Here is a 12,757-nt window from a genome sequence, read left to right as displayed (position 1 = left end):
GACATGTTTAAACTGAATTAGTGGAAGGATTAGCATGTCAGAGAACTCAAAAAGGAGGTCAACCGATCCAATCAGTTAACTCCTAAAGTGGCAGATTTAGCATTTTATGGCCATCTGGATTTTGCTTCCAGATCTGATAATTCCCAGTTGAACATCTGAATTGGGCCTACAAGAGCTGTGGTGGTGCAGTGGTTAGAATGCAGTACTGCAGATTAATTCTGCTGACTGCCAGTAGTTCGATCCTCACCGGCTCAAATTTGTGTATTTCCCTGCCCACCTGGAAGTGGTCACTGTTAAGGGGAAAACTTTGGCAACCGGCAACATATTCCTTAGCAGCTGTTTTGCTTTGGTTTTGGTTTTATTTTTTTGTTTTGCTTTTGAAGTATCTATATTCCTACCAGCTGAAATGCGATCATGAGGCTATAACATAACCTAAGTGATACCCTGGGAATTGCTCTCTGGCAAGAGGATGGGAGAGTTGAAAGAATGCAAGGCACACAAGAAAGTGCCTGAGACTGAGCTAATCCTAACTCCAAACCATATTCCATTCAAGACTGCTCTGACATTTTTACTATTTTACTATTTTATCTGGCCTAACCAAACACCAATGAAAGTACTTTCTAGGCTATGGTGGGGATTGTTCTGTTTGCTGAAAGATCTATTTTGGATGGGGAGGAGGACTGCAGATGATAAGCTTAGGTTGCCTCTCCCACCACTAAATTGCTTGTAAAGTTGTAGAACATCATCAGAAACGTCTGGTTTCTGCAGATATCTACAAACTTGATTATAGCTTCCCTAAAGAGGCTTAGTGGGAAGACATTTGGAATACAGGCTAGGATAACGTGGCTGTATTTATCTTCATTGAGAGATAAAATCGAGGCTGTTCGTGGAGGGAACATTGCAAGATGATGGGCACAGCTGTACAATTGAAGCGTTTCCTCTTTTACACTTGCACCGAGTATCAGTTGTGATTCTGTGCCAGCCACCTTGCAGACACTGGCACACACATTTGCCCTTGATGGATACAAGGATTAAAAAAAAGCATTTAAAAACAGGCCAGGATTAAAATCTGAAAATCTAAAAGAGTGCAGTGTCTGCACCAGTTAAATTATGTTCTATTGCTAATGATCAATTTAGTGTATTAACTATGATCTTACAAAGAATACAGCTGTATTAAAACTAGAATCATGGCAAAAACCTGCTGAAGGGTACTCAATTATAGGCCTTAAAATGTATTTTAGAGAGTGCAATGCCCTGTCAAGAGAAAAGAAGAGAAGGGAAGAGAAAAGTTGGAAAGGTGTTTTCTAATCCAACTCTCTGCTCAAGCAGGAGACCCTATATTATTATGGACAAATGGCTGGCCAATCTCTTCTTTGAAACCTCCAGTGATGGGGGCAAGTCGTTCCACTGATTAATCCTTCTCACTGTCAGGAAATTTATCCTTCGTTCCATCTTAGCTCTCTCTTTGATAAGCTTCCACCTTCTTCTCCTGCCCTTAGGTGCTTTGGAGAATAAATTCAACCAATCAATCAGAATAGAGCTGGAAGGGACTTTGGAGGCTTTCTAGTCCAAGCAGGAGACCCTGAACCATTTCAGACAAATGGCTTTCCAATCTCTTCTTTAAAACCTCCAGTGATGGAGCACTCACACCTTCTGATGGTAAATTGATGCCTTCTTCCCTGTATAGTCCTTCAAGTATTCTGCTCTCATGCCCCCCCTAGTCCTTTTCTTCAATAGACTTTTTAATATGCATTACTGTCAAAGAAGGAAGTTTTTACTTTTCACTTTAGGTGACAAGATGTATTTTCTTTCTCAGGTTCAGAAATGGTTAGGCTGCCAATTGAAAATTAACCTTTACAGATCACCCATTAAAACTGCAGGTTTATGGAAATTTTATATGGCTATATGCCTATAGTCCTCTCTCTGTTAATTTTGTAGACTTTTATGAGACTCTGGCTTTCACCTTCTCATTTTCCCTTGTTTTAGTCATGGCCATCTTGGACTTAGAAAAGGGCAACTCTACCTTCACCGGTTCTCCATTGTTGTTCCTCTGCCTGTGAATTCTCCTTCCTGCTCTTCCATTGTTACTTCAAGGCAACCACAGCCTAGCTAGGGGTTTCTACCATCAATGAAGAGACCAAGCTTCTCAGATGAAACTCAACTAAAACTGTCCTTCATCTGACCTCAAGTGTACATTGTTTGAAATTCTACATGTTCTACAAGAATAGCTTGCCTTCAGAAGTGGTGGGTGCCCCATCACTGGAGATTTTTAAGACGAGACTGGACAGCCATTTGTCTGAAATGGCATAGGATCTGCTGTTTAAACAGGGGGTGAACTAGAATGCTCCAAGGTTCCTTCAAACTCTCATTCTGTTATAATCTTCCCTGAGCCTTTTCTTAAGTCTACTGAGCTCAGTAACTCCTGGAAATCACTTTATCTGGCCTAGATGCTGATGGCTATTAACAAACTCTTGACTTAAAATCCCACCAAAACATTCCTTCTATCCCCGTTTCTATAAATTCATTTCTTTTTTTTTTCATTGTCCTATTGATTTAAAGTTTCCCTAAAGATAATAAATATCTAAAAACTTGTATTTGTATCCTGCAGGGGGAGATGCTACCATTCTCCCAAATTCCTATATAGGTCAAGTCTTCTTTGGGTTGATCTCTAGGCCTGGTGATTTAATAGACCCAATTGTGTTGGCAGCAAATACCAAACTAGTTTGCCCTCATCGTCTTCTGGCAAGCTTCACTTTTCTCATGTAGCAAAAGCCTTCAGTAATTGATTGACTGACTGTATATGCCACCTTCCCTCAGCAACTCTATATTGGATGATTCATATCTCCCCTCCAGGGGACCATCCAGGCCTGACTTGCTTAGCTTCTAGGGAATCAGATCAGCCAGGAGTGAAGTGAAAGGGGTTAAGGATTAAGCAGTTTGGTTTTACTTCTGTTTAATACCGAAGGAATGCATATTTTGGTGAGTTCTTCCTTCCCTCATCTTTTACTGATGAAGAAAAAGGAAAGAAAGAATAAAAAGAGGCTAAGAAAATGGAGTAGAGAGACGGTGCTAAGTGGCTAACACACTGAGCTTGTCGATTGAAAGGTCGGCAGCTCAGCGGTTCGAATCCCTAGCGTCGCATAACAGAGTGAACTCCCGTTACTTGTCCCAACTTCTGCCAATCTAGCAGTTCAAAAGCATGTAAAAATTGCAAGTAGAAAAATAGGAACCACCTCTGATGGGAAGGGAACAGTGTTTTGTGCTCCTTTGGCTTTTAGTCATGCCAGCCACATGACCATGGAGATGTCTTCGGACAGCACTGGCTCTTCGGCTTTGAAATGGAGATGAGCACCACCCCCTAGAGTCGGGAACAACTAGCACATATGGGCGAGGGCAGTGGTGAAATTGAATTTTTTTTACTACCAGTTCTGTGAGCATGTCTTGATGGGCATGGTGTGGCTTGGTGGGAGTGGCAGGGGAAGGATATTGCAAAATCTCCATTCCCACCTCACTCTGGGGCCAGCCAGATATGGCATTTGCTGGTTCTCCGAACTACTCAAAATTTCCACTACCGGTTCTCCAGAACTTGTCAGAACCTGCTGAATTTCACCCCGGTGCGCGGGGAACCTTTACCTTAAGAAAATGGAAAATGATGCAAAATCATTCCTATTTTAATCAGGATAAGTTTTAATATTATTCTGAAGTAAGAAAGGAAGGGAGGGAGGAAGAAAGAAAAGAAAAGATGAAAGGATGGATGGAGAGATAAATGGATAGAAGGAAGGAAGCAGGGAAGGAAGGAAGGAAAAAAGGGAGGATGAGAAAGAAGAAATAAAAGATTTGCATTCTTCACTCCTTCCCTAAAAAGGACATTTTCCCAAGTTAGAGAAAAAGATTTCATTTAGTATTTATCCAATCTCTGCATTATCTGGGACTGTGCCATGTATGGCATACCGAACATGGCTGAAAAAGCCGAGCGAGAGGAGATTGGAGGCCATGAGTGAGCTGTGCTTCCAAGCCTTCTGAGGCTGTCCGAAGGCCCCTTGGCTGGGAGGAAGCTCATGGCAAAAGGCCTCTGTACACGTTCTCAGGCTCCAGGCCAAAAGGACTGCAAATGAGTCACGCATTTTTGGAGAGTTTTGGGGCTGGGAGGGGGAGGGGAATGATGTCATGGTCAGAGTCCAGCATTCCAAAGGAGCCAGAAGAGAGCGGCCAATGATCCCAGAGTGGAAAAATTCCAGGCATGGGAAGAATTTGGTCCTGGGAAGGAGTTTGTTCCTGGGAAATTCAAGAGAGGAGAACTAGGCGCATCCCATGCGATTTAAGTTTACCTTTAACATATTGCCATGAGTAAACTGCATATTTTTGATGTCCTTGATCCTGTTGGCTAAATAGGGAGTTTCATGCCTGACAGTTTTCTGAACTTTGATTCTTTCTCCACGTTGGTTGCACCTGGGGGGAAAGAAAAGAAAAAAGAACATTGACATGGCTGCCTCTGCTCTGACCATTCCTGGCTTGCTGTATGATTTCAGGAGTCTTCCCCAACCTCTCATCTCCCAGCTGTAGGACTACAACTCCCATGAGCCTGGATTTGAGGTCATACTGCTGAAGATGTTAGCAGTCCTACAATGTCAGGGACATCTTGAAAAGCTTTCTCTAAAGGGTCGTTCCCCACCCCGACTTGCTTTTAGGCCGTTCCAGCCTCAGGATTGGGGGGCAATTTGGGTGACTTTGGGCCAATCCTCCTTGCTCACCCAAGTCCACCTTGTAGGGTTGTTGTTATGGGGAAATAGGAGGAAGATGTGTTGGGTACATTTGCCACATTGAATTGTTTGTGAAAATAATAAAGGTGGGATACAAAGAAATATAAATTTTATAAATGTGGAAGCAATCAGATAAGCAAAGCTAGAATTCATTCAGCTGCTTCAACTCTGTTTGCCTTAAGAAGGAGAAATGGCACTTTTGAGGGTCATGGGGAACACAAGCCAGGGTTCACTAATAGCCAACATCATTGGGCATCTTCCAAGACCATCATTCCAGGAAGGGGCTCTCAGCCAAACTACAATGTTTCCTGCCCAGGTTTTGTTGTTGTTGTTGTCTTTGCTGTATCAGCTGCTCTGGTGAATTTGTTTCTTCAAGAAACTCAGGAAAAGCCAAGAAATGGGTGGAGGGTCTCTGTCAGCTGGGCCAGGAGGGACCTGCAAGCCAAGAGCACCCAAAACAGAGCCAATGGGCTTTTTGCTTTGGAGCATAGAAGCGAATGGCCACAATCTCTCTGCTTTGAAGGCTGCAGGAGAGTCACTTGCAGACATTCAGAACTGCCATCAAGTCTCAAAATAACAAAAGAATACACCCCCATGCATGCATGCACAGCTCCCACATGTGCCATGCTTCCATGCATGCACAGCAGAGACCCGAAAATCAGGTGGCCAGTGGGAGGCGGGAAGCGCCTGCGCGGTGGAGCTGATTTGGGGCGATGGCCTTGCGTGCCCGTAGAGAGGGCTCTGCCATCACGGGCCTATCCTGACGCTTTGCAGACTAGATGATGGACAAAAAATCCTTTATCTCAGGATGGTGGGGAAATATGTAATAAGCCATTTTATTTCATCTGAAAACATCCAACTGAATTTATTCAGGATCTGATTCAGGATCCAATCTGGATTGGTTGCAGGGACCAGAGGTTTTGTCTTCTGAGCTTTTGGACTAGATAGAGAGAAGCTTCCTGAAGATGGGCTCCAGCACAGAAGACAAAACCTCTGGTCCTGGTTACGACCCAGGTTGGATCCTGCAATGTTATTCTGGGACTCATATATTCGTGAGGATCCGATTCCTTTGGAAAGCCTGCCATCTGTAGAACAACAAGGGAAATTAAAGTAGATCCTATTTGTCATATAATCAAGTGAAATTTACACCTGTACCAAATTAGGGCTGCATCAGGTAGGATGCACTTAAATGAAAGGCTAAGAAACCAAGATAGCAAGAAACCTGGCTTATGGCTGGATTTTCAGGTTATTTGAGACGAGGGGTCACCTTTTCTGAATGAACTGGCTTTCTGTATGGGAGAGGTCCCCAAGGGTGCTTTTCAAAAGGCAACTGGACTTTCTCTTTCAAACCAGCAAGGTCCAGAAGGTGGATGGGTGAAAGAGGCTATCTATGTTAAAACAGAACAGAGGAGCAGGGGTGCGACACCACCTGACTTCTGTCTACAACACAGTCCTTTCAGCCCAGTCCCAAGAAGGTTCCACACCTATTTCAGGTGATCCTTAGGTGGCCTCAACAATTCTCAGGGAGCGGCCGACCAACCTTCAGGGTGCTAATGACTAGATGACTGGAAAGACTATGAATCTTTCCAATCCCCACCATTCAGACAGAACTGAAGAAGCTTCTTGGATGACAAGTGAAATGTTTTCAAGGAAAACAAAAACCAAGAAAGTCCAGTCACTTTTGCGACAACCATGACCTGGAAGATTGGGAATTTCCACATTTAGGAGAGAGCCTTAGTATTTCCCAGATTTCCAAATGGCAGCACAGATCATGGACCAAATTCTTTGACAGCTGCCTTAAACCAAAGGTTATTTTCTTCCATGATTTTCACACAGTTCTCTTTAGGGCAGTCTTTATTGAGAAAAATGCAATGGGGTTACAAAAATTCCAGCAACTGAACTATTTCCCATTTAAAAGTAATCTCTAAAATACTTTTGGAGAGTTTAATTTAAAAAATCCTTCCTATGATTTAGGAAAAAGGAGTATTTTCCACTGCTGATGGAGAAATTTGTGGCTGGTTATTTATATAATTGTTTTCTGAATCCTTATCAGCCTGGGAACCAATTATTACATCAAGAGACTATTTGTATATTATATTTAGTGCACCAGGGGTGACAGTTTCATAGCTGCTCATAACTGGTATTAACATATCCATTTTTGGTTTAGATCACCACTAGCTAATCCCAAAGAGCGTATAATACAGCCATTCTTGAAGAATTTTCAAAAGTTTACATTAATGTAAACTAAGTCCACCAAGTGACTAATACATAGCAATACCATGAACATCTCTGTGAAAGCTATTTCTTGCATACCGTCACAAGTAAACAGCTAAAACTAGATCAAGTTGTATTAAAACAAGGAATAGAAGGAAATTTGACGTAGAGTAGGCAGGAGAATAAGGCACATTTCAATTTTAGAATAATAACAGATTTGGAAGGGACCTTGGAGGTCTTCTAGTTTAACACCTATTCGAGCAGCTGACCCTATACCATTCCAGTCAAATGGCTGTCCAGTCTCTTTTTAAAACTTGCTTCATGTATTTCATTTTATTAAAAATCATTTGAATATTGATATTATAAATATAGCTTTCATTTTGTTACGTAGCAATTTGAGCTTTTTCATAAGGGCTTCTTAGCTTTTCAACAATAAGATATTTATCAGAAACTTCTCAATTCTAGTGGGCCTATTTAATTGTTTTAAGTCCAAATGTCATGTGATAAGTTTGAATCTTCTGAATTGCAACCTGATCCTTTGTCCTGACATTAATCTAGTCAATTTGAGATTAATGTCAGATGCAAAGGATCAGGACCATTAAGTTGCAGTTCAGAACATTTATTGCTCAAACCTGTATACCGGAATCCAGGCAACCAAAGTTCACTACTAACATGGCACCAGATATCGGTCAATGGAATCCACAAGGGTTTGGACTTGAACCATTTGTGGCAACGTAATGACTCTAAGCTGATAACATGCTTAACTCTGCCTCCCAGGTCTGCCTGGTCTTCTCCTACAATTGCACTTTTATTGCAATGTTGCAATCCCATTTATTAAAAATGAAAATGTATTTATTTATTTAATTTATTTGCCACTCATCTCACTATTGAGTGACTCTGGACAGTTCACAACAGCTTAATAATAGTTAATATATTATTAACAAGTATTGGAGCGGATAATATCTGACATGTCACTGGAAGGAAAAAGCACAAAACTATGTCTCATTTATTTTGATCATGTCATACAGGAGAATTCACTGCTGAGAGCAATTAAGAGTTAGTGGTAAGAGGAAACCAGGTGGACAAAGAACACGATGAATGGACACCATCAAAGCTGACAACAGCCAGATCATGGAACAACTCAAAGAAGTCGTATAAGGTTGGAGAGACCTGGCCCTGAGTTGGACACAACTGAATAGATAACATCATCATCAACATCATCAACATATTATTATTGTTGTAGTTGTTATGTTATTATTGTTGTTGCTGTTGTTTTATCATATGTGCATTTTATTTCTATCTGTGTATTCTGGCAAAAAGTGAGACTGAATAAAAATAATTTTTGAACTTTATCTTCACAAGTATAAGCTTTTTGGTCCATGCTTCTTCTTTTTCCTACAATGTGCTTTTTCCAAGATCTTTTTGAATTGGGGAACTGTCCTAAAAAATTCAAATTTCTTTTATCCATTGACTTTGGAATGGCAAATCAGGTCAACTTGCATTAAATGCAGATGGGATAGCTCTCTAAGCCAAAGTACACATGCAAAAGACTAAGACCATTTTAAAGTGACACCTTTGGCAACTTTCTCCAAGAGAGACATGATGGTATCCAGGGATGTGCAGTCACTAGAGGCAGGGGAGGCAGGGCCTCACCAGTCTCCTGAGGGAAAGGAAAGAATTTTAAAGATTTTTTTAAAAAATAATTAAAGCCAGGGTAGTTGCTACCAGATTCCAAGTCACAGTGGCTTGGTGTCTGCTCAGTGTTAACTATGGGAGAAGGCCAGAGAACTTGCGGCCTCCTTTGCATAAGGAATTTTTCGCCTTTTAAAAATTAAGAAAGGGTTAAAAAGCAAAAAAATTCGTATGCAAAGGACGCACTGATTCTCCCGCCTCCTGATCTGGGAGCAGCGAATCATGCCTGTGCAAGGGGACTTGAGCGGCTGTGCAATCTAGCAGTTTCCATCGAGGGTGATTCTGGAGAGGTTGCTCTGGGCCGCCAGCCACCGTTTCTTCAGCAGCAATTTCTTCTCTGCCCGGCATTTTCTACTGGGCGGCTTGGCGCCTTTGCTGCAGACCCAGGTCTTGGCGGCTCCCGCGATGCAAAGTGCCCTGCCGGGCACTTTGCATTGCGGGAGCTGCCAAGCACCGACATTCCCACTGCCCCGGCCTGCAGCCAGCCCAGCACCGAGCGTGGAGGAGGAGGAGGAGAAGAGCAGTGAGTTGTTGTGAGGCCGGCCGGCCAGGCGGGGAGCAGGTCGGGCAGGGGGTGGGTGAGCTGGGTGGCTGGGGAGGGGGGATCATGGCCGCTAAGATGGCCCCCGCCGCTGCCGACAGCAGCTTGGGTGTCCTGGCACCGTCCGAGCTGAAGAAAGTGGAGGATTGTTCGTCGGAGGAGGCGGGGGGAGCAAGGCGGCAGAGCACGGCAGCGGCGAGAAGCAGCTTGGATGGAACCAGCCCACCCACCCCCCTGCCTCCTCCGACGAACAATCCGGCCGGCACAAGGACTCACCGGTCTTCTCCTCCTCCTCCTCCTCCTCCTCCTCCCCACTCGGTGCTGGGCTGGCTACAGGCCGGGGCAGCAGGATTGTTCGTCGGAGGAGGCGGGGGGGCGAGGTGGCAGAGCACGGCAGCGGCGAGAAGCAACACCCCCGCCGCTGTGTCTGACAGGTGTCTCGGGTTTATGTCCGCCATGAACGCGAGATGCCTGTCGGACACAGCGGCGGGGATGTTGCTTCTCGCCGCTGCTGCGCTCTTGCCTCACCAATGGTAACCCTCACCGCACGTCACTGATGGTATCTGGATCAAGCAAACATGGAGCATTTCTCAGGAAAGGAGGTTCTGGGAAGCTGTGATGATGGGATTTTCCAAAAGGGGAGCCTTATATGGGTTTCTCAGCCTACGTTGAATGCAAAGCATCCAGTGTACATTGACCTCTTAATTTTTATGCTACAGCTCAAGCTTTTTTTTCAGATCATGGATTTGCCAATTATGTTGAGATAAAATTGCCACCCTTACAGAAAGGAGTTTTGCTGGGACATCACCAGAGATTTCCCACTGTGTGAAAATCTTCTGGGGAATCAGATATTTTGTATTACTGAAATCAAAGAGGAAGGGAAAGGAGAGGCATGGAGGAGATTCCCATCTCTTCTCTGATTTTGCGGAAACTTATTTGGCTCCTAATCCAAAGATCTCTCAATGGATGAGTCTTTGAGCCACTGAAGAAGCTGCAACTGCATGTTAGACAATGGAAAGAAGGACCAGGGGAGACAGGAGAGCAGCCTTCCAATATCTGAGGGGCTGCCCCAAAGACGAGGGAGTCAAGCTATCCTCTAAAGCACCAGAAGGCAGGACAAGAACAATGGTTGGAAACTAACCAAGGAGTGAAGCAACTAAGGAGAAATTTCCCAACAAAACAATTAACCAATGGAACAGATTCCCTCCAGAAGAGCTCCCTCAGTGGAGGTTTTTAAAGAAGAGACTCAGCAGCCACTTGTCTGGAATGGTCTAGGGTCTCCTGATTGAGCAAGGATTGGATTGGAAGACCTCCAAAGCCCCTTCCAACTCTGTTGCTATTCTGTTATTTTTCCACAGATGTTCTTCCTGTGATAGTAACTCCCTACCCCCAAGAAAAACTTGAAGAGGGGGAGAAGAGAACATAGATTAGTTCTTTAATGTTCCTCCATCTGTCCTTTATTGTTTTATGTGGAAAACCAGACTCCTTCCAAAATTTCTTCCTGCAGCAGAGAAGAGTTAAAGTGCATGAAGATTGTTACCTTTGGCTCCAATTGGCATTCACCAAGAAAAGTATTTTCCATTCAGGCCTGAGCCAAAGGTCTTCTACAGTTGCTCTGCTAATATTTCAACAGGAACAAAGGAAATTGCCCGTTTGTCTACAAGTAATGGGCAACATTGCATCCTTAACTCAACAAAATCCTTGTTTAGCACATTTGAGCTTCATCCCCCACCCCACCTCTGCTACTACAAGATTGTCTCTTGATAGAATCTACCAATTTATCACTATGTTTGTGTGCTGAGTGAAGGATAAAACTAAAGACAGGTAGCTGTTTGAACATCATTGCAAAGAGCAGAAGAGACAAAGAATCCTGATCAGATTGTCTGACTTTGGGGCAGATCTGTAGAATGTGATGTTCCAAAGCAATGAAAGCATATCTTACTGGATTCAGAGTTTCTCTGAGCTTGTTTGTTTTGCAGCAGATGTTTCTTGCAAGCTCAAAGAACACCAGGGACCCAACAGTTCCATCTTGAGTTATGTATGTCCTGTATTATTCAAAGAATATGTAACGTGCAGAAAGTCAGGCTCCAGCTTCTTCAGTTTCAAGAATCTCACCTAAGATACCTGCCTGAGCCACGGGAATATGAAAATATCTAAGATGTCTTCTAATCAAGCATCATGACACCCACAGTGGCAATCATGTCTCTGAGAAAGCCAAATTAGGGTCTGAAACCAATAATTTGCTCTAATTGGAAGTAAGAGATGTTCAGTGAAAACCATGTCTGTCTCTGGATCACCATGATAATATCTTTTGATAGTCTTCTCTTTTATGTACCTCAGCAGAGGTTGCCTAATGAAGAGGGTCACCACTACATCTTGTTTGTTTTCCGAAATCCTTTGCAACAATTGTGTGTTGTGGGGAAGATGAGCTGTCCACTTTAAGTCCAAGTCAACATTGGTATTCCTTGGTTGGCCTCCATATTAGATACTTCTATATTTTACCATGGTGCCAATTCTTGCAGGTCCTGGAGAAGCTACATGATTCTCTTGACTCTGTGGATTGCTATGTACTACTAGCGCCTCTGCCAGCCTCGATGTTCATCATATCTCCCTTCTGTGATCTGGTCTTTCCCCCGTAGAAATCATTAAAACTCTGCTAGTTCTCCTCTGTTTTTCTTGCCCTTCGTACAGCACAGGCTGTGTCCATTTGTTCACACTCACAAAGGGTAAGAGCGTAATAATGCCTAGGCAGCTAATCGTTATAATCCCAGAATTATAAGGTTCATAATAGATGGAGTATATCTTTTTAGAGTGGAGAGGGAAATATGGATATTATCCTGGGTTCAGAGATGTGGGCGGAGGAGTCATTTCAAAATGACTTGCAAACCTCTGCCATTTAATGGGTAGGGCCCAAAGCTTCAAGGGCAGATTCTGCTGAGGGCATGGGGCTTTACAGTCACCTGATAAACTCCTTTTGTTGCTGAATTACTTCCCCTCAATTCAGTATCTATACTGTCTTTATGGGCATTTTCAACATGGCCAGTGAAGAATTTACTTACAATATTCATCTTCCAGAAGTTTGAAAAAAGTACTGTAAGTCAAATCCACACAGGAAACTTACTGCATTATTTTCATAACTAAATGAAACCTTCATGATTGACTAAATATTGGGAACAACCCATGGAATGTTTTTTTATGTTGTGCTGATAGATAAATTTCTGCAACAGAAGACAAATGTCCAACCAGATGCTTCTCTGTTCTTAACATTTTGACTCACACTTTGTCTTTTACAACTTCTTCCACAGCTTAAGAGCTGAAGGAACACTATCCTACCTGAAAGCCTAAAACTGACAGAAGAGAATATTTGTAGCTGAGGACTGAACTGTGGGGCTCTTGGTGCTCACTAAGCTTGGTTGTTTTCTTGCAGACATTTCATGACCCAACTAGGTAACATCATCAGACAAGAATGGAGTGTGAAGAAAGGAGGAGGAACAACAACAGGAGGAGGAGGAGGAAGAAGAGAACTGCAGGATTGTTGGTGCTCTATGAG

The 12,757-nt window shown here is 43.2% G+C and overlaps 1 protein-coding gene across 2 annotated transcripts in view; it reads right to left on the bottom strand.

The window, feature by feature from the left end:
• Positions 1 to 12,757, bottom strand: part of LOC116515685 (vascular endothelial growth factor receptor kdr-like) — a 210,198-nt gene that overhangs the window by 64,159 nt on the left and 133,282 nt on the right. For both annotated transcript variants that reach the window (XM_032227845.1, XM_032227846.1), the window contains exon 11: positions 4,329 to 4,449. In XM_032227845.1, coding sequence (XP_032083736.1) covers positions 4,329 to 4,449 — 121 coding nt within the window. The remainder of the gene's footprint in view (positions 1 to 4,328; positions 4,450 to 12,757) is intronic.

The sequence above is a fragment of the Thamnophis elegans genome, chromosome 12 (assembly GCF_009769535.1).
Source record: "Thamnophis elegans isolate rThaEle1 chromosome 12, rThaEle1.pri, whole genome shotgun sequence".
Classification (NCBI taxonomy): domain Eukaryota; kingdom Metazoa; phylum Chordata; class Lepidosauria; order Squamata; family Colubridae; genus Thamnophis; species Thamnophis elegans.
The sequence above is the reverse complement of the archived record's forward strand: the minus strand, read 5'-3'. Positions and strand labels throughout refer to the sequence as shown.